At 46.2% G+C, this 26,009-nt stretch overlaps 2 protein-coding genes across 10 annotated transcripts in view; both read right to left on the bottom strand.

Moving 5' to 3' along the window:
- The window catches only part of HK1 (hexokinase 1), a 130,758-nt gene extending 128,693 nt beyond the window's left edge, over window positions 1-2,065 (bottom strand). For 3 of the 8 annotated variants that reach the window (XM_054436631.1, XM_054436625.1, XM_054436628.1), the window contains exon 1: window positions 1,913-2,048. The gene's annotated coding sequence lies outside the window, so the exon portion shown is untranslated. Of the gene's footprint in view, window positions 1-1,284; window positions 1,386-1,912 lie in introns of all 8 variants that reach the window. The other 5 variants (XM_054436630.1, XM_054436629.1, XM_054436624.1 and 2 more) reach the window with 5 other exon arrangements.
- A 2,381-nt stretch (window positions 2,066-4,446) lies between these two features.
- The window catches only part of HKDC1 (hexokinase domain containing 1), a 46,487-nt gene continuing 24,924 nt past the window's right edge, over window positions 4,447-26,009 (bottom strand). Inside the window, exons 8-18 of one of the 2 annotated variants that reach the window (XM_054436633.1) lie at window positions 25,023-25,178; window positions 23,667-23,900; window positions 22,529-22,833; window positions 20,825-20,970; window positions 20,608-20,727; window positions 14,836-14,931; window positions 14,542-14,641; window positions 13,014-13,197; window positions 10,686-10,841; window positions 6,195-6,428; window positions 4,447-5,393 (exon numbers count right to left, since the gene is read on the bottom strand). In XM_054436633.1, the coding sequence (XP_054292608.1) occupies window positions 5,249-5,393; window positions 6,195-6,428; window positions 10,686-10,841; window positions 13,014-13,197; window positions 14,542-14,641; window positions 14,836-14,931; window positions 20,608-20,727; window positions 20,825-20,970; window positions 22,529-22,833; window positions 23,667-23,900; window positions 25,023-25,178 (1,876 nt within the window). In that variant the 3' untranslated portion in view covers window positions 4,447-5,248. The remainder of the gene's footprint in view (window positions 5,394-6,194; window positions 6,429-10,685; window positions 10,842-13,013; window positions 13,198-14,541; window positions 14,642-14,835; window positions 14,932-20,607; window positions 20,728-20,824; window positions 20,971-22,528; window positions 22,834-23,666; window positions 23,901-25,022; window positions 25,179-26,009) is intronic. The other variant, XM_054436634.1, reaches the window with a different exon arrangement.

Consider the following 26,009-nt stretch of genomic DNA (forward strand, 5'->3'; position numbering starts at 1 on the left):
AGCTGGGCATAGTGGCAGGTGCCTGTAATCCCAGCTACTCGGGAGGCTGAGGCAGGAGAATTGCTTGAACCCAGGGCATGGAGGTTTCAGTGAGCTGAGATTGTGCCACTGCACTCCAGCCTGGGCAACAAAGCAAGACTCCATCTCAAAAAAAAGAAAAAAAGAGAAATCACAGAAATATTCATATCTATGCTGTTGTTGCAAATGTCTCAAAGTAGTGTTTACACTCATCAGGACTTCAAAATTGTCAGGCCAGGTGCAGTGGCTCACGCCTGTAATCCCAGCACTTTGGGAGGCCGACGCGGGTGGATCACGAGGTCAGGAGATAGAGACCATCCTGGCTAACACGGTGAAACCCCGTCTCTACCAAAAATACAAAAAATTAGCCGGGCGTGGTGGCAGGCACCTGTAGTCTCAGCTACTCAGGAGGCTTGAGGCAGGAGAATGGCGTGAACCCAGGAGGCAGAGCTTGCGGTGAGCCGAGATTGCACCACTGCACTTCAGCCTGGGCGACAGAGCAAGACTCCGTCTCAAAAAAAAAAAAAAAGACTTCAAAATTGTCATTGTTATTAGGTTCCTGCTGGATCTTGCTGCATAATGCATTAATAAACACATGCATGTATTACCATAGTGCCACTTTAACATTTTAATACATGTAATTCACACTATTAATTTCCCTTATAATGCTATGTATTTTATGCATTTAAAAACATTATTCTGAGAAAGAATACAAGGTTTCACATGATTGTCCAAGGGGTACATGGTACATGCACACACACACATACACATGCACAAAGGTTGAGAGTTCCTGATCTAAAGGATATAGGAAATGGTCAGGAACTGTCGTCACCTTGTTCCTCTTTACCATATTGTATTACAGATATTTATATATCTTTCTTTCCTTACTAGCCTATGAATTCTTACAGAGCAGGAATGATGTCTTTTATTTCTTTTGGTCTTCAGTGCATAGAACAGGGCTTGGCATTCATTGAATCACCATTTATAGAATATCTTCTGTGTATAAGGATCGAGCCCCATTGGGTGTGGAAGAAGAATGGAGATATTCAAAGGAAAATGATAGTTAATTCATGTGCTTATTTGAGCATTCATTCATTCATTCAGAAAACTGTTCAATTGCTACTCAATGTCAGCTAGTATGATAGGCTCTGGGGACAATAGGAAGAATGAAACCCAAGTCTTTACTCTCATGGAGCACCCACTCCAGCTAATGGGAGAAAGATAGATAAAAGATTTCTGAAGAAAGACAAATGAGAATGAACTCACTTGTTCTGGAAAGGCAGCATCGTGGGAAAATCTTATTCTTAAATCTGTATTCATCAACTCTTTCTGGGCAAAATGTTACTTGGAGAAAGTAACACTTAAGGCTAGAAAATGAAAATAGAGATGCTCTCTCTTACTTTTTTTTTTTTTTTTTTTTTTTTTAGACAGACTCACTCTGCCCCTGGGCTGGAGTGCAGTGGCACAATCTTGACTCACTGCAACCTCCACCTCCTGGGTTCAAGTGATTCTCCTGCTTCAGCCTCCCGAGTAGCTGGGATTACAGGCACCTGCCATGATGCCCGGCTAATTTTTTTGTATTTTTAGTAGAGATGAGGTTTCACCATGTTGGCCAAGCTGGTCTCAAACTCCTGACCTCCAGTGATCTACCCACCTTGGCCTCCCAAAGTGCAGGGATTACAGCATGAGCCATGACGCCCAACCAAAGATGCTTAGAAGGAAAAGTCAGCTGGATGCAGTGGTGTGTGCCTGTAGTCCCAGCTGCTGGGGAGGTTAAGGTGGGGGGATTGCTTTAGCCCAAGAGTTCGAGAGCAGCCTGGGTAACATAGCAAGACCCTGCCTCGAAAAAAGAGAGAGAAAAATAGTCTTTGGAGTTCTCATGAGGACAATTTACCTTGTTGCATGGTTGCTGGTCTTGCCTATTAAACTTTGAGAAGTTAACCCTCCATTGCCCAAGATGTTTCAGGGGCTGGGCCTGTCCAAACACAGCAAGATAGATGTCTTCCCTCTCTGGAGTTCTGGTTCTTGTTCAAGGATTCTATGATGCGATCAATTAGTCAGAATGTGCAAGGTTGCCTAGATACCTTGGGGCTCCTTTTTCTTGTAAGAGACCACGGCTGGGTGAGAAGGGACTGGGTGACCTCCCTAACCTGCCAAACATGTGCTGAGAGACCAGGTCGTGGGAGAACTTAGTGGCACAACAACCTGAATCTATGGGTCAGATCATTTGTCCAGGAAAGACAGCAAAGAGAAAGACCCCTAGCAGAAACAGGTGAAAGAGGGACTGAAATGGGAGACCTGGGGAAAGAGAATAAGGACAGCAAGGTTTTCAACTGATTAAGATGAAACCTGATAAGGTGAAACCTTTCTCCAAAGAGGCATAACTTCAAAATATAAAAAGATACATTTAATAAATTCATACGACATTTCTCTAAAGAGATATAACCTTAAAATACACACACACAAAAAAAGATAATTTTGGTAAATCTAGGACCTGTTCACAGTAGTATCACCATACATTTGTATTGAAAGTATGGACCAGGCATGGTGGCTCATGACTATAAATCTCAGCACTTTGGAAGGCCAAGGTGGGAGGATCACTTGAGGCCAGGAGTTTGAAACAAGTCAGGGCAACATAGTGAGACCCCTGTCTCTACAAAAAATTTAAAAATTAGCTGGCATGGTGGCATGCACCTGTGGTCTCAGCTGCTCGGGAGGCTGAGATGGGAGAATGCCTTGAGCTGGGGAGGTCAAGGTTGCAGTGATTCGTGATTGCACCGCCATGCTCCAACCTGGGTGACAAAGTGAGACCTTGTCTCAAAAAACAACAAAAAAGAAAGTGAAAAAATATGTCCCGGGGAACCCTCAGCTCCCTCATTATCCCCAGCCCTAGCTGGCCTCTCTGTCTCTCGGTCTTTAGACTCAGCCCCCTTCACTCCATCTGGACATCCTGCTTCAGAAAATGGTGACACTTAGAGCTGGAATCCAAAATCTATTTTTTTTTTTTTTTTTTTTTTTTTGAGACGGAGTCTCGCTCTGTCACCAACTGGAGTGCAGTAGCTCAATCTCAGCTCACTGCAACCTCCACCTCCCAGGTTCAAGTGATTCTCCTGATTCAGCCTCCCAAGTAGCTGGGATCACAGGCATGCACCACCATGCCTGGCTGTTTTTTTTTTTTTTTTTTTTGTATTTTTAGCAGAGACGGGCTTTCACCATGCTGACCAGGCTGGTCTCGAACTCCTGAACTCAAGTGATCTGCCTACTTCGACCACCCAAAGTGCTAGGATTACAGGCATGAGCCACCAAACCCGGCCAAAGCCATAATCTTTTGAAGAGACAGCAAGAGCACTCTGTGGAGTTGTCATAATTAAGTATGTAATTAAGCACATAAATAAAAATAAAATCGCTCTGGATTATTCTTTTCCGTTTGTTTCCCATGACAATAGTTGACACTTTCTTTCCTTCCTTCCTTCCTTTTGTTTGTTTGTTTCTTTCTTTCATTTCTTTCTCTTTCTCTCTCTCTCTCTTTTTTTTTTAAGAAGCAGGATCTCATTCCATTGCCCAGGCTGCAGTGCAGTGGTGCAGTCATAGCTCACTGTAACCTCAAACCTAGACTCGAGACATACCCCCCACCTCAGCCTCCTGAGTGGCTGGGACTGCAGGTGTGCACCACCACATTCAACTAATTTAAAAAATTTTTTTGTACAGATGGGGGTCTTGATATGTTGCCCAAACTGATCTTGAACTCTTGGCCTCAAGCAATGCTCCTGACTTGGCCTCCCAAAGTGCTGAGATTATAGGTGTGAGGCACCATACCCAGTCTATACTTTTTCTGAAGAAAATTTCTTAGAAAGTTCTATTTTTTCAATCATGCCTCCCACAAGTAAGTATTTGATAGGAATGGCACAGTGCTAGGTTCAGTAGAGCAATACAAGAATGTGTTTGACAAAGAGTTTACAATCTGTCTGGCCAGATGTGAAACTCACACAGATAACTGTGGCAAAACAGAAAGGCACAGGCAGCTCAGGTAAAGTGGGGAAGAGGGGAGAGAGAGGAAGTCCACTGGAGAAACGGTCAGGGACAGGCCAATTCCACACAGTTCGGCAGGGTAGAACGGAGATCAGTGGGGTGTATGGGAGGAACCAAGCTCAGAAGTCAGAAGGACTTCCAGTCAACTCCAGCCGTTCAAAAGCAAGAGCTGTAAGATCATGTGGGAAATGCTCAGTTACTGGAAGTATTCTAAAGAAATCTGGATAATCTGTTAAGGATATTGTGGAAGATATTCCATATATTTCCCCGTGTTGGTAGGAAGCTTGAACTCGAGAAAAATGCTCAAGCTCCTTCTGACTCTGCATCCCTTATTCCATCAGCAAAGCATGGTGTTACCAAGTGAGCCTCCCAGAAGAAATATCAGCACCTCATGCAAAGTTTATTGGAAAATCAAAAATTTTTTATTAATTTACTGGATTTCCTATACCTAACAATCCTTAAAACAACTATCAACAGCTGCAACACAAACCACATGCAAAATGAAAGACAGATGCCCCAGACCACACCCCACCGCATGGCACACACCTAATAAGGAACAAAATCCTACAGGGTGCTGACATAACTCGCTTTAAGCATGCAAAGATTCCTGCAGGGCTCCCTGGCAATCAACCTCTCTGCACTCTGGGACTGGATACTTCAAAGTCTTTGTTCTCTTATCAGGTTTGAAGTCAACATGGCAAGTTAAGGACAAGTTAGATGAGATCCCCCTAGTTCATAACGTGAGTTCCTCTTCCTCTTGCTCTCCAGTGTTCATCCACAAGTACAGGGTCCAATCCCCTATAAGAGATGGCTTAAGCATCCCAATGGGGAAACAGCCTGCCAGCTACATGGGCAGATTCTATATATTTCCAAGTCCAGCAGCCACAGGACTGAAAGCCATAGAGAATTGACAGCTCAAGCCTCAACTGAAAAATGTGTTGAAAGGGGATCTCTCAGGACAGACACTTTGATTTCACAAGTTGGCCCATTTTGGCCCAAATATACCACATAGAGATGTCATGTAATGTCACTGCAAATCCAGTAACAAGATACTAAGAGTACCCGAGAACCTGGGGTTCTCCTTTGGCCATCCAGAAGGTGAGGTCAGCCAGGAGGATGCCCATTGGTCTCTGACCAACTGATCTGCCAGAGGAAAAGCTGGTCAGTATCCAAGATTCATCAGGTCCAATCCCAGGGGTTCCTAGTTCTCCTGTGCCTGCTGTAACCTCTTGGCCACAGCAGTGATCAGTGCTGCCCCTTTTCCACTGCCATCTTCTGACAGCATGAATGTCACGTCACATCGAGGGGCTAGTTCCTTCACAGTTTCCTGCAATATTCTAGAAAAGCTATGAAAAAGAGAAAGAAACATCATCAGCCCTTCCATGTAGAATCAGAACATTTATAAATGATCATAATCTAATTTCTTTAGCTTCTTCCCTTTGGTTTGCTTTTCAAGGCTCTAAACAGCTTCTTCTTCTAATTTTCTTTTTTTTTTTTTTAGACATGGTCTCACTCTGTTGCCTAGGGTGTAGACTGCAGTTGTGCAATCACAGCCCACTGCAGCCTCGAGTTCCCAGGCTCAAGCCCCCCAGCTCAGCCTCCCATGTAGCTGGGACTACAGGTATGCACCATCATGCCCAGCTAATATTTGTAATTTTTGTTCATTTTGTATTTTATTTATTTATGTTTGTGGAGATGGAGTCTCCCTGTGTTGCCCAGGCTGGTCTCGAACTCCTGGGCTCAAGTGATCCTCCCGTCTCTGCCATTACAGGCATGAGCCACTGCACTCAGCCAACTTACATTTCTTGAGCCCTGTGTGAAGCACTTTACATGTGCTAACTCACTTCAACCTCACACATTTAGCCCTATGTGGTAGGGATTATTAGTGCTGGCCTTTTGTGGATGAGGAACCTGGGGTTTAGAGAGGCCAGCTAACATTCCCACATCGTATTACCAGGTCGCAGAGGCACCAGGGCTCACACCTTGTCTGTCAGATTGAATAGGTGACTTGACCACACAGCACTCCTTTCCCATAAAAGGACAGGGATGCATCTTCCCATGCCGCAGTTGAGGAGGCTATGCCAAGTCCACACTTGGCCACCAGCACCTCCCCTGCCCCACCCACCACGCCTCTCGTGGGCACTCACTGAGGGTGCAGCTTGTACAGGGTGCCGTCCACACCCACAGTGATCCTCAGGTGCTCCAGCCCCTGGTCTTCTCTCCTTTTTTCCACTATAGCGGCCAGGCCAGCACCGCAGAGCTGGGCCGCCCGCCGGGACATGGCTCCGCACACCTCCTTCACCACGATGCTGTCCTCACATGTGCTGTCCAGGCCCAGCTGCTGCAGAATCCTCCTGACCTGGAGGAGGGCCAGCCGATCGCTGCAGGCAATAGAGCAGGGAGTCAGGACCTGCTTCCCAGGGCCCTGAGATGTGCCCAATGTGACCCACAGCCTCCATTCTTAGATGCCCTTACAGGAGGGAGGAGAAATTGACCCAGGCAATGGCTAGGCTGGAGCAGAATGCCTTAGAAGCCGAGACTCAAGAAGGTCCACCACCCCTGGAAGTTCCATCAACTTTAAAAAATAAAGTGTGAATGTCTCTGGTGTTCAGCATGTTCATATCTGTGATCTCACTAGAAGCCATATGAGCTGCAGCAACCAACACACCAGGTACCCATTTTTCAGAAGAGGAGGCTGTGGCTCAGCCTGCTAGAGCTGTGCCCTCTCATTAGAGAGCAGGGGCTCAAATTCAAGCCTTTTCACACCACCTCTCGCACTTTCCACAAATCGTGCCAGCTCCCACATTCTGGTCCCCTTTAATTGGAGGCCAACTTTCCTCCTATTTAACTTTTTCTGATTCTCTGCATTTTCTTCCCTTTTTCTGATTTCTCTGCTCTTTGACGGTAAGACTGTATTTTCAGTAGTAGCCAGCAGAGTATATTCAATGAGCAAGTGAATAAATGAATATATAAAATACAATCAGAACCTTAGAGAAGGGGAACCCGGTAGGACTGTAAACACATGCAGAGAAACACCCATCATAGGGGCAGGCTGGCTTCAAGTCTAGACCCTGGTCATCTCACAGTGAACTAATGGTACTTAAATGGAGCCCTGACTCCTACGCCAAGCAATGTGAAGTTGTATCCTTGACTGTCTCAGGTAATACTTAGAGAAGAAGAGTGTTATCCAGAAAGACAATTGAGAAACAACCTATATGACCATACAGGGGATTCAGCAGGTAAATGGTGGTGTAGCCAAACAATAGAATTCTTCGTAGATCTTAAAGATGAGTTTGTGGCCAGCACAGTGGCTTACACCTGTAATCCCAGCACTTTGAGAGGCTGAGGCAGGAGAATCACTTTAGGCCAGGAATTTGAGACCAGCCTGGGCTACATAACAAGACCCCATCTCTAAAAAATTTTAAATTAGCCAGACATGATTGTGTATGCCTATAGTCCCTATTTGGAGGCTGAAGCATGAGGATTGCTTGAGCTCAGGAGTTTGAGGTTGTAGTGAGCCATGATCATACCACTGTACTCCAGCCTGGGTAATAGCATAAGATCTTGTCTCAAAAAAAAAAAAAAAGATGAGTTTGTGTGAGAATATTTCATGCCATGGAAAATCTTCATGACATAGTGAAAAAATAGATTATAAAATACTATGCACTGTACGATGCTGGCTTTTTGTTTTAATGTTTGCCCTTGCCCAGATAAAAAAAAAGACACACACACACACAGAAGGAAATCTATTCAGACATTGGGAGGATCACAGGTAATTCTCTTTTCTTTGAGATGGAGTTTCACTCTTGTTGCCCAGGTTGGAGTGCAATGATCTCGGCTCATCCGCTTCCCGGGTTCAAGCGATTCTCCTGCCTCAGCCTCCCAAGTAGCTGGGATTATAGGCCCACCACCATGCCCAGCTAATATTTGTATTTTTAGTAGAGACAGAGTTTCACCATGTTGGCTACCTGACCTCAGGTGATCTGCCTGCCTCGGCCTCCCAAAGTCCTGGGATTACAGGCATGAGCCACCACACCTAGCTTAATTCTTATTTTTCTTCTTTTGCTTATCTGTATTTTTCAGATTCTCTAAAATGAATGAATAACATTTGTATAGTAAGAAAAAAAGGTTTTTTAACTGGTGTGTCTAAAGAGAAAGCCTGCAATTCCTTCCTGGGCCCGGCCTTTCACAGCTTACCTAGTTCAAGTACATTCCCTTCCTGATCCTCAGAGCAATACTGGGGGTTAAGCAACAGGGCAATTATTTCTGTTATGAAGCAGGAAACTGAGGTTCAAAGAGGTGAAACAACCTGCCCCAGGTCACGCAGCATAAACAGGTTAAGTAGTGGAGATAAATCTTAAAACTCAAGCTCTAAGACTGTAAATTCAGGGCACTTCCCCTGAGAACACGGTCCCATCCATTTGACAAACTGCTTTGAAATGGGCTGCAGTCAGCACAGCACCTACCAATTCTCACTGGCACTAGATGGATATGATTTTCTTTTCATCCCATGAAGGTTTTAAAAAACAAAACCTGGCCGGGCGCAGTGGCTCATGCTTGTAATCCTACCACTTTGGGAGGTCTAGGCAGATGGATGTCTTGAGCCCAGGAATTCAAGACCAACCTAGGCAACATGGTGAAACTCCATCTCTATAAAAAATACAAAAATTAGCTAGGTGTGGTGGTGTGCGTCTGTAGTCCCAGCTACTTGACGGGGGTGGAGCAGGGGAGAGGAGCAGTGGTGGCAGCTGAGGTGGGAGGATCACTTGAACCCGGGAGGTTGAGGTTGCACTGAGCTGTGATTGCACCACAGCACTCCAGCCCAGGCAACAGAGTGAGACCCTGTCTCAGAAAATAAAAACAAAACAACAACAAAAACCTGTAGAAATCAAAACATCCAAAACAGACACCTCTTGTGCAGCAGAAGCAAATCCTTCTGGGGGCATAAGAGTGTTACCACCTTGCGCTTGTCTAGGAACAACTTTCCTTTTATTACGGAAAAAAAAAAGCAAGGCAAAGATAAGTAAACTTGCTGGTCTATTTATTGCTCATGAGGGAGAAGCTGTTTTACACAGCAAAATAGGATCCCTTTGGTCACCAAGCGTGATGATTTTTAACCCATCTGTTCAGATTGGATGGGTTGAAGACTAGACAGGAGAAGGATGCTGAACACTTGCTAATTAACATCCCCAAAATACATAATCGCTGCTGCTGTTACTGATTCCACCATCCTCTCCTTAAACAATAAGAACTCTCCTTAAACAGCCCATCTGATTTGCCTCATTAAGTAAACAACTTTCATGTATAATGTGTTTCTTTTTTCCCCGCTGAAAAGTGATTTTTCACTTGTGGGCAACTGACCATAAAGACCAAGAGAATTAAATGAATGAACACAAATGGAGAGAAAATCCAAAAACAAAGCATCAGATAACATCCAGTGCTAGCACAAAAAGCAGTGAAACTGACACATTTGTACATAACTGATGAGATGGAAATTGAAACTACTTTTTTTAAAAAAATACTGCACCCGTGGTGAAATACTCTTTTAACCAAATGTTTCTACTACTAAGGAAATGATTTACTATATTCAAATGACTATGTGTACTAAAAGAAAAACTATGGTGTTACTCAGAATAACAGGAATTTATAAATTACAAACTAGACATCCTATATTAAAGGGAAAGTTTAGTAAATTATAGTACAGTAACATAGTATAATATGCAGCCATTCAAAATGATAATTACACCAAAAAGTTGATAGGGGAAAGTTCCTCTTTCTAGAAGTATTCCAGCTAATAACTGCAGGAATCATCACCATTTACGATGTCTAGTGAAATAATAGATCCAGGCAATATGCATCAATGACTGATAACATCCTAAAAGAAAGAGAGACAGACAGACAACTCAATGCCACCTAGAAAATATTCTTGTCCAGAATTCACTACTGAATCTAACTAAGCATCTGGGTCTAACTATGAGTTTTTGGGAAATACAAGAAGACAGAGGAAAATGCTAAATGCTGCAATCCGCAAAATCTAGAATACAGGAAACTCATAGATAAGAAAACAGTTTCTTCAACAAATACATTGCAAGGAAAAGCAAGAGAGGGAGAGGAAACCCATAGATTAAAAGAGATTCTTTAAGCATATCAACCAAATGCAGTGTATAAACTTTGTCTGGATACTGATGCAAACAAAAGAACTGTAAAAACCATTAATTTTTGACAATTCAGGAAATAAGAACACTAACAGGATATTTTGTGAGATTGAGGTTTATCATTAGCTTTTTAAGTGTGATAATGGTACTGTAGTTATGTTTTATTAAGAACCCTTATATTTGAGAAATACATTATGAAATATTTATAGTTGAACTCACGTAAGATGTGGGGTTTGTTTCAAATTAGCCCAGCCTGAGGATGGGGACAGCAGGACTGTATAGATTAGCCCAGTTTGGCCATGAGTTTATTATTGTTGAAAGTGATCCTGAATCAGCTGGAAAGAGAAGAGCAGCCCCAGGGGGCAATCCCTTACCCAGCCAGGGCCTTTCTGTTTTTATTTTTAAACCTCAAATTGGCCCAACCCCAGCGTGGTGGCAGCATATGCCAGTCAGAGCCTCATGATGAACTTGATCACAGGTCACCTTTCAATCTGGGACAGGAACTTGGTTTCGAAGATGCCCCTGGTCCGGAGACGCTCTGAAATCTGCCCTCGGAAGAGGAGACCCTGCTTGGTCAGGTCGATCAGGATCTGCCGCACAATCTCCCCCAAGTACATCCCACTGGTCATTTTCTCGTATCTGTTTGGGGAAGAGGGATAAGGTTGGGGCAGACATGCAATGCAGAAGACCACATGATGTAAGAAGGCCAGGCTTTGGAGCTACGCATGGAACAAGATCGAGATCCCAGCTCTGCCAAATACTAGCTGCTTGATGTGAGCAAGCACTGCAAACTATCATCTACAAAACAGGGAGAAGAGCAGCGCCCCTACAAGACTGTTAGGAGGCAAGCATCTGGGCACAGTGGGCACTAAGCAAAAGTTAGTCCCTGGTCTTGGCCCCAAAGCCAATTCTCCTTGGCTTTGTGTTACAAATCTGTTCCACTGGAGATTCTGCTCTGTGAGTTAACACATTGAAACCGTCTGCATGCACCAGGGGTGCTCAAAAGCATTAATTCCCTTCCTCCTTTCTACCGGGCTGTGAGCTCCATGAGGGTCAAGAGAGCAAGAGAGAAAAGGGGCCTTGTACTGACCAGGCACTCTGCACAGGGTGTGTAATGGTGACACACATCATCATTAACAACAATGACACAGAGCCAGACTGCCACTGCCTGCAGAGTCAAATGGGAAGCATTTATGTGCTGAGCTTGGGTTCTCTTAACTGCTCAACACCTCATCAGTCTAAGGGAATTAACACCAGAACAAACAATGGTGGTTTCAGGGCAAGTTCAAAGGTGCTGCCTCCTTAAAACCTCGTCCAAAAATGTGAGCCTTCAGTGGCTACATACACAAAACTAACTAGAATTAACTGCCCCTTGGGAAGAGCCATGATACTCAGATGCCTCAACTTGGGATTCAAAGGGAAGGTCCCTTCTTTTTGGAGAAATCCCTGCTTCAGCTGGGCTTACCACAACTCACCTGCCTTCTGTTACAAGATTGGTGCCAAAGGGGAAAGAAACCACCAGGGCCAGTCTTGATCTTGTCTGAGCCTCTTCCTAGACAATGTTCTCAGTTCAACAGCTCCCAAGGTATCCATGGCCTAAGCATCCCCTGATATTTCCCATCTGCTCAAGCTCTCAACTTGGATAGCACCCATAACAATAAATCTATGTTTCCCATTATTTTCTATATTAAGACACTGAGCTTAGTTTTGATAAAGACCATATGGCCTGCAAAACCTAAAACATTTACTATCTATTCTTTTACAGAATAAGTGTGCCAACTCCTCTTCTAGTGGATGGGCCTGGGTTAATAATCAAATTTTAGCATGTGATATGGTTTGGATTTATGTCCCCACCAAAATCTCATGTTGAATTACAATCCCCAGTATTGAAGGAGGGGCCTGCTGGGAGGTGACTGGATCATGGGGGTGGATTTCCATGTTGTTCTGGTGATAGTGAGTGGGTTCTCACAAGATCTGGTTATTTTAATAGTGTGTAACACCTCCCCCTTCACTCTTTCTTCCTCCTTCACCAGCCATGTAAGACGTGCCTGCTTCCCCTTCACCTTCTGCCATTATGGTAAGTTTCCTGAGGCCTCTCAGCCATGCTTCCTGTACAGCCTGTGGAACTGTGAGCCAATTAAACCTCTTTTCTTCATAAATTACCCAGTCTCAGGTAGTTCTTTACAGCAACAGGAGAATGGACTAATATCACATGCCAGCTTTAGCTCTGCTACCCCTTTCTCTCATAATATCAGAATGCAAGTGAAACCTACTCTAATTTATTTTTTAGGCCATTCATTATTTTCAGTATTTTTCATGTGGTTAGTCATTGGAATACACCTCACAAGTGATTGTGACCCGTGGTGAGACATGACATCATGGTCGAGAACCAGCACTCTCATCCATCACAGGTGGCCACTTCCCCACTCCCAGAAAAGGTCACCAACCTGGTAGCCAGCTCTTGAAGTCCTGAAGATGTTGGCCTCTGAAAGAGACTTATTAAAATCCCATCTCGAGAGGCCTCACTGAGTCACCATGCCCTTGGCGAATGAACATGCTGGCAGCCTCTCCCTCACTTCCAGAACCACCACTAGACCTTATGGGGCCTTATGGTAATTAGCAAAAGGGACTTTTCCCTTTTACCTGTTGCAAGGTTGTCATAATATTTTTCTTTTGTTCCAATAGGATATTTCACTGACATTTGACAGCTGTAATAAGCACACAAAGCTATGCTGTCTATGGTACCCCCTTAGGTCTGGTAGCGTTGCTCACTACACAACCCACATAAATGCACACATCCACCCTCTTCACCTCTGCTTGCCAGGATTCAAGGACCCCTCGTCCACCTCTGTGTCGTATCGGGTCCGGATGTCATCTATGCAGCCATTGTCTCCAAATGCTCCCCACTCTGTGTTGATGCACATCTTCCCTTCATCCCCCTCCAGCATCTCGATGTTCCTCATGTCCTCCATGTAGCACATGTTGCTGCCTGTTCCTAGAAGGAATTGCGAAGGAACTTTAGTCTTCAAAGACATCACCAGGTTTTAGAAAGGCAGCAGAGTGCAGCAAATAAGAATTTAGGCTTGGAGTCAGATATGACTGGATGTGTTTCCAGCTTTACAGTAATAACTGGCTAACCTTGGGCAAGCATCTCATCTTTCAGAGGCTCAGTTTCTTCATTTCTGAGGAGGAAATAATACCTGCCTATGGGTTTATTATGAAGTGATATTTTTAAGTTTCCTTCACATGGTAAGCATTCAATAAATGGTACCTGCCAACTTCATCATCATCATCATCATCATCATTGTTAAGCCATAAGCGCACAAAGCTTCCAAGTAGTCGTAAAATTAGCAGTCAGAGCTGGAAGGGACCATGAGGAATCACCTAGTCTTGGACAAGCAAATGCTTGGCATCTGTGAGCCACCCTCTTCCTCTTTGCCCATGACTTGGCCTCAGAACGATTCTCAGCCCAGCAGTCCAGGCAAGTATTTTAGTCAATCAACAGGCCTCACCTCTTTGCCCTCCTAGATCTAGCCCAATCCCTCCCACAGATGAAGAAACTCAAGTCAGACAGAATAAGCCACCTGCCCAAGCTCACAAAGTGGGTAAGAGTTAGGGTGAGAGGAAACCTCTTACCTGGCATGGGAGATAACTCAGTACATCCCCACCTCCTTGTTCCACCTGCTGCTTATATCCAGAAAGCCCAGATGATCAAATGGAACAACTTTTCTAGGTTCTATCATTACTTAGCCTGTGCCTGTCACCTGGAGTGCCTTTTGTCCCCATCTCCACCTGTTCCAATCCTCCCCATTCTACCCCTCTTGGAGAGAGCATTCCCCTAAAATCTACCCTTGGCCTTAATCACTGCCAGGCTTCTCCCAAAGACCCCTAAAATGCCTGTATCAGGCCACTCCTTTCCCCTCTTCTAAGTTTCTTTCCAGCTCCTCTCCTTCCTGTGCACCCTGAGAACCAGAAGAATTCAGAGAACAGAAGAGGCACACATTGGAGCCAGAGTGAAAATCTATAATAGCTCCCTCAGCCCCATGCCAAGATGATCCAACTGTAGTCTCCTTCCTCCCTGGGACAATTGGCCCCAAGGTCCTAATTTAAAAATCTCTTCTTCCTGTGTCATTATCCTTCCTCAATAGAAAGGATGACCTTGGCTTAGGACTCTTAATGCAGAAAGAACTTGGTGACCTGGAATCCCAATTGTAACTTCATCTCTGCCTCGGGCAGAGCCTCTGTATAATGGAACAATGCCCGCCCTCTCACTATGTTAAAAGGAAACCATCAGTGGATCCAGTGGGATTAGGCCAATGGGCCATGCCTGACCACTTACCTGCAATCAGGCCAATCTCACAATTAGGATCTTCATAGCCACAGGTCATCATGGTCCCCACTGTATCATTCACGACTGCAACAATGTCCAGGTCAAACTCCTAAAAACAAAAACAAAAACAAAAAACCCCAGCTTTACTATGAGTTGAATGTGCAAGCCAAACACGCTTAGGAGGGGCATGTCATCCCAAGGCAGGCAGAGGCCAGAGTCATAGGAACTGGGCAGAGGATGGCAGAGCAGAGGGGCCTGGGGAAGGCGGCAAGAGCAGGCATGAGCCTCAACACCACATCCTACGTTTCTCCTCTTGATGGCTTCCCTGAGCATGTCCACCACGTCCTCCCCTTCACAGTCAGTGGCCTTGAAACCTTTGGTCCACCCTATGAGTGTTCCCTGAAAGAAAGGAGGGGAAATTCATTTAAGCAATAGTTTGCTAGGGCCACTGCACAACCTCAACATCCAACATATGCAAGGCACTATAGCTGGCTGCTTGTCAAGTACATGTGCTTTTGACTATGCCTCCACTTCCACAACCCTAACCCTGTGCACAGCAGCATCACAGAGCACAACACTCAGACAAGGTCTACCACTGAGTGGAATCATTGCAGCAATTCATACTCGTCAAGGGTCAAATCATGTTCCCAGGCCATGATTACGTGGAATAAAGGCCTAGGATCATAGTGATCCTACTTCTTTTTTTTTCTTTTTTCTTTTTTTTTTTTGAGATAGGGTTTCACTCTTGTCGCCCAGGCTGGAGTGCAATGGCGTGATCTCGGCTCACTACAACCTCTACCTCCCGGGTTCAAGCAATTCTCCTGCCTCAGCCTCCCAAGTAGCTGGGATTACAGGCGTGCGCCACCACCCCCAGCTAATTTTTGTATTTTTTAGTAGAGATGGGGTTTCACCACGTTGGCCAGGCTGGTCTCGAACTCCTGACCTCAAGCAATCCACCCGCCTCGGCCTCACAAAGTGCTGGGATTACAGGCATGAGTCACCGGGTCTGGCCATGATCCTACTTCTAATTTAGTCAAGGACAGATTATGATGTGATCAAAGGCAAAGCTACCAAATGTTTATCAAAGCATGTTTCACAGTGAAAAACTAGAGGCATCCTACAACTCCAACAGTATGGATCTATCATCCTGTACCCCGATATGGAACATGATACACACCCATAAAGAATCACACTGTAAGAGAACACTGGATGTGAGAGAAAGATGTTTTCCACACACTGTTAAGTGAAAACATGTCAAACAAATACAGATAGTGAATTATTCTATTTTTATTTTTAAAATTACACTCATACACACACATACACTTGCACTTGGAGAAAGGACTGGAATAATATATACACCAAAAGGGTTAACAGTGTTTCTCTCTGGGTGCAAAATTATGCATCACTTTTCCTCTCTCCTTTTTGTTTGTCTATATTTTCTAATTTTTCTAAAATTAAAATTAACATATATGATGATTTTTATAATACTGAAAAAGTAGTGTTTTTTTTTTTTTTTGAGACACAGATTCTTACTCTGTTGCCCAGGCTGGAGTGTAATGGCGTGATCTCAACTCACTGCAACCTCTGCCTCCCGGGTTCAAGCAATTCTCGTGCCTCAGCCTCCCGAGTAGCTGGGACTACAGGCACGCACCACCACACCTGGTTAATTTTTGTATTTTTAGTAGCGATGTGGTTTCACCATGTTGGCCAGGCTGCTCTCAAACTCCTGACCTCAAGTGATCTGCCCTCCTTGGCCTCCCAAAGTGCTAGGATTACAGGGGTGAGCCAACACGCCCTGCCCGAAAGTAGTATTTTTAATTCTCAAAAGGAAGCCCAAAGTTACATTGTTAGCCTGAGGCAGGAGTTAGTCTAGCTTTGGACTCCATTATCTAGAAAGCCAGAGGGGTGAAGGCAGGTAGAGCTAGGGTGTCTAGGCCAGGAGAAGCTCTGGGACAGGAAAGGCAGTGAGAAAATCTGATGGCAGCGCCATCAGCCCAGTGGCTGGATGCCACCTCACCCTGATGCCATTAGCCCACAAGCCCCAGTCTCCCTCCTTCCCTCCATAGTTCTTGGGAAACTGGACCCCTGGCTGGCTCCTTTCCTGGTTGGTATGTGTAGAACATTAGAGAGATACTTCCAAATGGGGAGACACTCCCAACTGGGAAACCTCTCTTACTAATTGCAATTACACAAAACTAATCTATTTTTTGATGTCTCTCTTTTTTCTCCCCAACCATGGGTGTCTTTGCTTTTAGCTGTCCACGGGTCTCCCCTCCCTCTTCACTGTGTCTTCACGACACCTTCAGAGCTGCTGGGAGAGAGGCCCAAAGGCCCAGTGTCCTGAGTCAGGAGCAGCAGCTGTGTCCTGGTGCCCAGTCAGGACCGCAGACAGCTGCACACTGCACCCTCCTGGATGGTGTATTAATTTTTAATAGCAGCAGCAATGCAGGAATGCATTAGTAGTGTAAAAAATTAAAATGTTACTGATAAGAATAGAGTTCCCTTCAACTCCCATCCTCCCAATCTGAGAGGTAACCTCTGCCATTAGCCTGATATTAATCCTTCCAGACTTTTCCTCTCCACTTATTAGTATGTTTTTTCTTTTTCCCCCCATTTCTTCTTTCAGGGGTGAAATTACATGTTTTTAAGTAAATAAATTCACGCTGTGTGTGAACTACTGCAACTTTTTTTTCTAATTCAATAATGTATCTTCCAGATCCTTCCAGGCCATTTATATGGATCTGCCACATTCCTTCACTGAGCAAAATATTCCTTGAATATAATTGCACGAAAATAAAACCACAAAACATACCTATTAAATGAGTTATATTTTTGTGATCATTTTCAGATGCGGAAACCGAGGAACAGGGAGATTAAATAACTTTCCCAAGGTCACACAGCCAATAAGTAGAGAAGCCAAGGCTCTGGGGGAAGGGGGAATCAGTGCTTAATAAGTACAGAAATTCAGATGGAAAAGAAAAAGTTTAAGAGATGGATGGTGGTGATGGCTGCATAAAAGTGTGAACATACTTCATGCCATAGAAGTGTGCATTTAAAAAAGAGTTACAGTGGGAAATTTATGTTATGTATATTTTACCACAATAAGAAAATGGTTAAAAAATTTTTTTTTTCTTTTTTTGAGACTGAGTCTTCTCTGTTACCCAGGCTGGAGTGCAGTGGTATAATCTCAGCTCACTGCAACCTCTGCCTCCTGAGTTCTAGTGATTCTCCTGCCTCAGCCACCAAAATAGCTGAGATTACAGGCACCCGCCACTACACCCAGCTAATTTTTGTATTTTTAGTAGAGATGGGGTTTCGCCATGTTGGCCAGGCTGGTCTCGAACTCCTGAACTCAAGTGATCTGCCCGCCTCAGCCTCCCAAAGTTCTGGGATGACAGGAGTGAGCCGCTGCTCCTGGCCCTGGACAAAATCTTAGTGCATCTTTGGTGCTACCTTTATTATTGTCCTGAGCTCTCTGGTTGACCTGCTGAACTGACCAGAGTTCTATCATAAATTTAGGAAGCTGTATTCTGCTTTATGCCAGTCTTGGAAGCTTGACTGATGAGAGTCTGTCAGAAAGACAGAGCTCCTTTCCACAAGCTGGTGAGTCTGTCTGTGAAGCTGAGGCCAGGGGTTGCTGAGAATTAACTGCTATGATGTCAGGCCCTGGCGACAGTGCACCCCTTCTTCACCACCATTACCAGCACTGGATTCCTCTTGGCCTTTTCCAGGCTGAATTTCAATCCTATGCTGCCTCGAGAGTGAAGGATGATACTAGGATTTGAGTGCCTGCCAGGTGCTGGACCCACGCCATGCATTTTACACACACAAGCTCATTTAGTCGTCACCGTATTCCTCCATTTTCACCAATGGGGAAACCATGCCTCAGAGAAGTTAAATAATCTGCTCAAGGTTATTCAGATGGGAAACAGTAGAGACAGGTTTGCAAAACAGGAGCCCATGACCCCAGAGCCTGTGCTCTTGACTACTGTGTTTTCTGACCGTAGGAAGGACGCTGGGCCTCTCTGTGTGGCCACATCTGGGCCTGCTCCCAAGCCCCTGCAGAAGGACATGTCCCTGCCCGGAGGCTTTCTGTGTGGGCACTGGCAGAGGCTGCAAACTGTCTCCCTCCATCTGCAGAACAGACAGCTCTGCCCCAGCCTCATACAAAGGCCCAGCCTCACTCACCCACTGTCAGCTCCAGGCTAAGGCCCCATGACCCACTGGAGCTCTGGGGAGTCTAAGAGCTTAGCCCAGTGTCTAGTCCCCACTTCTAAGCTCTACCTCTTGGTCAAGCTAGCTTACCAAAAAAACCATGCAAAAAACACAATACTGACCTTCCTGTGTCTTAGCTTCCCAATTAAAAATCTTTATTCATTACACATAAAGTTAAGCCTGGGTGACTTTTTGTTTTTACACACAGAAAAACACACACACACACACGTTTAGAGATGGGGTCTTGCTATATTGTCCAGGCTGGTCTCAAACTCCTGGACTCAAGTGATCCTCCCATCTTGGCCTCCCACGGTGCTAGGATTACAGACATGAGTCACTGTACTTGGCTTGCTTGTTGTGTGTGTTTTTGTTTTTGTTTTTAATAGAGATGGAGTCTCTGTTGCCCAAACTGGAGTGCAGTGGTGTGATCATAGCTCACTGGAACCTCAATCTCCTGGGCTCAAGTGATCCTCCCACCTCATACTCTCCAGTAGCTGGGACCACAGGCACATGCCACCATGCCTGGCTATGGTGTTTTGTTTTTTTTTTTTTTGAGACAGAGTCTCGCTCTGTCACCCAGGCTGGAGTGCAGTGGCGCGATCTCAGCTCACTGCAAGCTCTGCCTCCTGGGTTCACGCCATTCTCCTGCCTCAGCCTCCCAAGTGCTGGGACTACAGGCACCTGCCACCATGCCCCGCTAATTTTTTTGTATTTTTATTAGAGACGGGGTTTCACCATGTTAGCCAGGATGGTCTCCATCTCCTGACCTCATGATCCACCCGTCTCGGCCTCCCACAGTGCTAGGATTACAGGCATGAGCCACCGCTTTGGCCTGTTTGTTTTTTAAGAGACAGGGTCTCACTATGTTGCCCAGGCTGGTCTTGAACTCCTGGCCTTAAGCAATCCTTCCATGTCGACCTCCCAAAGTGCTAGGATTACAGAGATGAGCCACCACACCTGGACAACCCTGGGTGTTTTTACCCTAGAATTACAAGAAAGATTTTGTAATAAATGTCTCCATATTTATGAATTATCTGTTAAATGATAAACTATGATGTTCTTCAATGTCAGCTAAAGTGGCCATGTGATCAATTGCTTCTGAGATACTAATATTAGAAAAGAAGTGCATTTCTTGCCAGGCACAGTGGCTTACGCCTGTAATCCCAGCACTATGAGAGGCTGAGGTAGGTGAATTACCTGAGGTCAGGAGTTCAAGACCAGCCTGGCCAACATGGTGAAACCCCGTCTCTACTAAAAATACAAAAGTTAGCTGGTGGTGGTGGCAGGTGCCTGTAATCCCAGCTACTTGGGAGGCTGAGGCAGGAGAATCGCTTGAACCCAGGAGGCAGAGGTTACAGTGAGCCGAGATCACACCATTGCACTCCAGCCTGGGTGACAAGAGCGAAACTCCATCTCAAAAAAAAAAAAATGCATTTCTTGTGATGCGCTGGCAAGCTTTCTTTCATCAGATGATAAAAACCCATGGTAATTCCCTGTTTACATGGCTGTCCAGAAAGACACAGATCGTATTACTGCCCAATTGTTATAACTGGCCTTCACTGGACATTACCTCTTTCTCCCTCTCTCCATAATATGATTCGACCTCTCTTTTAGTAGGAATATTATGCATGTGTCCCTCTATTGCATACTACTCTAAATTCTCTTGTGAATGGTCAGTCTAAAAAATCGTGATAAATTGATTAAAAATTAAATCGTTGAAATTCTCTATCATGTGTTCCCAGCTGCCCTGAACCCAAGATCCCTGTAAAAATGAAGGCTGGCTGGGAGTTACCTGGAGATGGCCCCAGTAGAGGAGGGAAGCCCACTGGGCTGGCCGTGAGCCTGATGGGGCTGTCTTACCTTGTCAATGCTCATCTGCCTGCAGGGAAATGAGAATGTGAATCCCAAAGGTAGGGAGGCTCCCTTGAGGCCCATGTAGTCCAGGAAGTCGGCGATGCACTGCACAATGTGATCAAAGAGCTGCAGAGAGAGAGAGAGCGGCATTCACACCGGGCGGACATCGATGCAGGGTGGCAGGCTGGCACCTCGGAGCCCAAAGGCCTTGCCTGGCACTTACCTCCTCACCAGTGCCCTGCATGATCTCCAGGGGGATGGCGAAGATCTTGTTGTACATTCGCACTGACCTCCGTCCACTTCTGATCTTCACCAGGAGGACCCGGAAGTTGGTTCCCCCAAGATCCAGGGCGAGAAACTTTCCTTTCTCTGTGATGGAGAAAGCGGCAGCTGCATTCCATGACAGGGACTCGTGTCGGGGCATTGGGAGGAAGAGGAGATGCCGGAGCAGAGCAGACCCAGGGCCTGCACTCCTGGGCCTCACAGACCAGAGGGTTGTGGGGGCCACCATGCATGGTGCCCAGGCCCTGGGCAGGCATCTTGAGCCTGCGTGAGACCAGACTGCTTTCCTTGGCCTCCACTTCTGTGGTAAAGGCCCAGGCACCACCTACACTATCGCCAGTGAGGTGCCGCGAAAAGAGCCCTGGCCTGGAATCAAGGGACCTGGGGCTTCTGAGAAATGGCTTTTTATCTTGAGCAAGAGAGGCAAGGTCCCATCCTTCCACATCTGCAAAATCAGGAGACTGAACCTCTGAAGGCTCGTTCAGCTTCACTGACTGACAGTCTTCTCAGGAGCCCCAAGGAACGGTACAGGGCATCCAGTCAAGGAAATGCATGATTCTTATACTCAAGGGGCCTCCGGTCTGGCACGATGGCTCACGCCTGTAATCCCAGCACTTTGGGAGGCTGAGGCAGGTGGCTGACGAGGTCGGGAGATCGAGACCATCCTGGCTAACACAGTGAAACCCCATCTCTACTAAAAATACAAAAAATTAATTATCCGGGGGTGGTGGTGGGTGCCTGTAGTCCCAGCTACTCGGGAGGCTGAGGCAGGAGAATGGTGTGAACCTGGGAGGCGGAGCTTGCAGTGAGCGGAGACCACGCTACTGCACTCCAGCCTGGGTGACAGAGCGAGACTCCGTCTCAAAAAATAAAAATAAATAAAAATAAAATAAACAGTGTCTTTTACTGCTCTCAGTTAAGAGATCCCAAGTACAGCTGCTGGACCTTGAGTAGGTCATCTAGCCTCTGTAAGTCTCAGGTATGGCATCCATAAAATGGGAACCATTCCCTCTTTGGTAACATTCCAAGTGGTTGTGAGGATGAAATGAAATGAAAGATTCAAAAGCAAATTATAAGGTGTAAAGCATTTTACTAAGGTCATTATTTCTGGAAGAGCCTCATGAGATTCAAAGAGGTAAAATAATTTGTCTGAAGAACTGATTTTACTACTTAGTGGCTTCTTTTGGCTGAGCACCGAGGACCAGAAGGATCAAGGGTTGGAGAAGTTGGGGGCAGAAGCAATGAGAGGGAAAGGGAAGTGAGCCAAGCTGCAGAAGAGAACAGAGCCAAAGAAGCAGCAGGAAGACAAACCCAGGCAATCTCAGGCATCTAAAACAAAGTTCCTGGGGTCAGGATCTGGGGGTCAGGGGGGTACACTCATGTTCTCATCTACACACACATAAGCGCGCACACACAACCTAATGTAGGTTTTTTGTGTTTTTGTTTGTTTGTTTTGTTTTTACTGCAAATGCCTTGGGTTAACAAAGGCCAACAGATTTAGAAAGAATACTAGCCTTCTTCTTACTCCTGCCCTCCATTAGAGACATGAACCCAAGTTTCTAAAAACCAAGAACCTCACTGGCTTTAAGGAGTTTTGACGGGAGCCCTGGATGGCTGTTCAGAGAGGGAGGCTGTGCTGGCCCACCTGTGCCGTCTGGCAGCCCACAGACGTAGGTGGGCAGCATCCTGACCGTGGCCAGCCCGTGGCTCTTCTTCTTCAGACCATACTCCAGCTCAGCCCGCATCTTGGCCTGCACGTCCACAAGCTGCTCTCGGGTCAGCTGGAACAAAGCCAGCACCCTGTCGATCTGCTTCCGCTGGGCCTGCACGCGGGAGGCCACCGCAGTCACCATGGCGGCCCCCTTGGTGCTGCCACTCTCTGACAGGAGGAAGCGGACATCACAGCTTGGGACCAGTTTCCTCACCACCTTGTGCAGGCGTTTTGGGTACCTGAAGCAGGGGTGATGGCAAAATATTTAGCAACCATAAAGGCCAGGCTCAGGCACAGACCCAGGGGCAGCAGTGAACCCGGTCCCGGAGGGCCCTGTGGGGCGGGGCTCAGCCCTTTATTTGCTGATGGTAGGGAGGGGAGGGGATGAGAGGAGGGAGGGACTAAGAAGCTGGGGCAGTGGAAGGCACTTGGGAGGCTCGGGGGAAGTGCCTATTCTGTCAATGAACATTTCAACCAGTCTGTGCATAATGTATTGGCTGAACATCATTTCTGTCCAAAGAGAAGGATTTTCTTTCTCAGCTCTTTCCAGGGTGTAACCACTCGACTTCCAAGTCCACCCCTGGTAGCCAAAGGGGCTTTCACTCTCCTTCCTTCTGGAAAATTCCCATTTCCCTGTGTTTTCCTACCAGGACCCTTCCCATAAACTTGGCAACCTTTGCCATCTCTTATTTTTCCCCATCTATGACTAGATGTATCTTACTTCCCAGTCTTAACCACATAGTAGGTGTTCAGTAAATAATGGCTAGATGGAAGAATGAATGGAGAGATGAATGGGCGGGTGATGGATGGGTGGACATACATACATGGATGGACAGCATTCCTAATTGGGCAATTGGCTTTAGCAGAATATTTCTTTAAGAGTAATCCCCAAAAGCAACCCAGCCAGCTAGATGAATGCGGGCCCTGGATTCACCCTTTCCCTTGTAATCTCAGAACCAACAAGAGGGGTTGATGGTTCCAGACCCCAGATAGGCAGGATAGTCCAGAAGACACTGGGGCCCTGCTCCAGGGAGAATCGTTTGTGGGGGCGTGGCTGGCAGGCAGCACTCACTGAGGGTGTATCTTGTAGAGGGTGCCGTCCATGCCCACCGTGGTCCGGAGCCGTTCCACCTTCTTGTTCTCCCGGAGGCGTGTCAGGATGGCCGCCAGGGCTGCTGCACAGAGATTGGCCGAGCGGAAGGAGACGATGGTACAGACATGCTGGACGGCAATGCAGTCAGCCTCAGACGGTTCCAGACCCAGGTCCACCAGGATCTCTCTTGTATTAGCAAGGCCTTCTTTATACCTGGCCAGGGGACAGGAATGAGTGAACCACACTTCTCCATCCCATTGGTATCCTCCTGGGGGAACAAGCTTCCCCACCTCTCAGGATTGTGAAAATTAATAGGCAGGCCCATGGTACAGAATAAAAATAACAATATCAACATTGATAGTAGCAGCTGCCACTAACTGAGCAGTCACCATGAGCCAGGTACTTGTCTAAGGATTTTACACATATTAACTCCTTCAACGCCCGCAAAAATCCTGCGGGAGGCACCGACATTACCCTATCCTACAGATGAGAGATGTGATGCAGAAAGGGTGAGTAACTTGTCCATGGCTGCACAGCTAGTAAGGGCTAGAGCCGAGATTTGAACTCAGCAGTTAGATTCTAGCACCCACACTTTTAATCACCCTGTGCTAGGCTGACTTTCATGGAAATTCTGTCCCTGCCAAGTTCTGCATAGACATAGAAGCTGCAGGTCAGCGCCACGCGGCTGAGCTCAAAATCTAAACTGATCACAAAGTCAAGGCAATGCCAGGGTTTCTAAGCCTGAGTAGCAGGACCCTCAGATGTGCTGGACGGCAAGGCAGTCACGCCGGGGCCAGCCACCTTCACCTGCAGCCTTCACTAGCCAGCTCCCCATGCGAGGGACCTGTGCCTCAAATCACCACATTCAAAGCCAGTTCCTGATGGGAGCAGGTGGAGAAGGCTCTGCTATCACAGGAGTTCTGGACTTGGATTCCACACATGAGCTTAGTGTCCAAGGATGCCCTAATATTGTAAGCAAACTTGTGTGTGAATGCACATTTTCGGGGCTAAGGGTCTAGAACCTGAATAAAGTTCTCAAAAGGATCTGTGATCCTAAAAATGTGTTACAAGTTACCACTTTAAGAAGAAGGCAATAGAACATGGGAAGAGGGTGGCCCTCTGACTGCAGAGTCCCTTACTGATGAAACCAACAAGAACCTCTCATCTGAGTCACGGCAGAAATTGCTAACCCATCTGAAGCTATGCCCAGGTCTGAAATCCTCCTGGTGAAGGAGGAGTATCTAGTCCCTCCTGCTGTCCTACCACATGGAGCACCCCACACCTGGGCCTCCCATCCCAGCCCTCCACAGAGCCAAGGCAGAGGGACTTGCTTACTTCTCCATGGCAGCCACGTGCCGTGTTTCGATCTTGCCCTTAGTGTGGAGAGCAGAAGATTTCTCACCGCCGAACAGGAGGCCAGCCTTGGCCATCTTCAGCAAGATAAGCCTGACAAGCTCCCCCAGGTACAGGCCACTGATCATCTTCTCAAACCTGCAGGTTGGTGAACAGATCTGTGGACGCAGCCCCTTTGATTAAGCTGCATCGTTTCCCAAAGACCAGGAGCCACTGCCCACAGGCAGGAGCAGATGGGAGAGGGCTGAGCTAAGATTCCCTCCTTCTCACAAAGTGCTGGGTGGCAAGAACTTTTGTCTCAAATCACCCTGGCCATGGGTACCATTCTCACATCGAGCATAGGGACTCTCAATTTCATAGACTTTGGGTATTTTCCCAAAATCACTCAAACATGATGCAACAAGTCAAATTTCACACTCAGATGCTTCCCACTCCTACATCAAGCTTCTGTCCAAGAGAGAAAGATGCTGTGCTTGTGAGATGGGCTTGGACAGCCCCAGACAGGCTCTACAACGATGTGGATTTAACATCACCATGGCTACCTACAGCTTTACTCCAAGTCTGCACACGAAAAATTCCTAATTGTTTCCCAGGCAGACTATTGAATATTATTATTATTATTATTATTATTATTATTATTATTATTATTATCATTAGAGACAGGATCTCGTTCTGTCACCCAGGCTAAAGTGCAGTGGTGCAATCATAGCTCACTGCAGCCTCGAACTCCTGGCCTCAAGTGATCCTCCTGCCTCAGCCTCCCATAGGTGTGCAGCACCACACCTGGCTAATTTTTTTTATTTTTGTAGAGACAGGGTCTCATTACATTGCCCAGGCTCATCATAAACTCCTGGCCTCAAGTGTTTCTCCTGCCCTGGCCTCCCGAAGCACTGGAATTACAGATAAGAGCCACCACACCAGGCCTAAATATAATGATTATTTTCCAAACACCATAAGACACAAAATCAA

Source organism: Pongo pygmaeus, chromosome 8 (assembly GCF_028885625.2).
Source record: "Pongo pygmaeus isolate AG05252 chromosome 8, NHGRI_mPonPyg2-v2.0_pri, whole genome shotgun sequence".
NCBI lineage: Eukaryota > Metazoa > Chordata > Mammalia > Primates > Hominidae > Pongo > Pongo pygmaeus.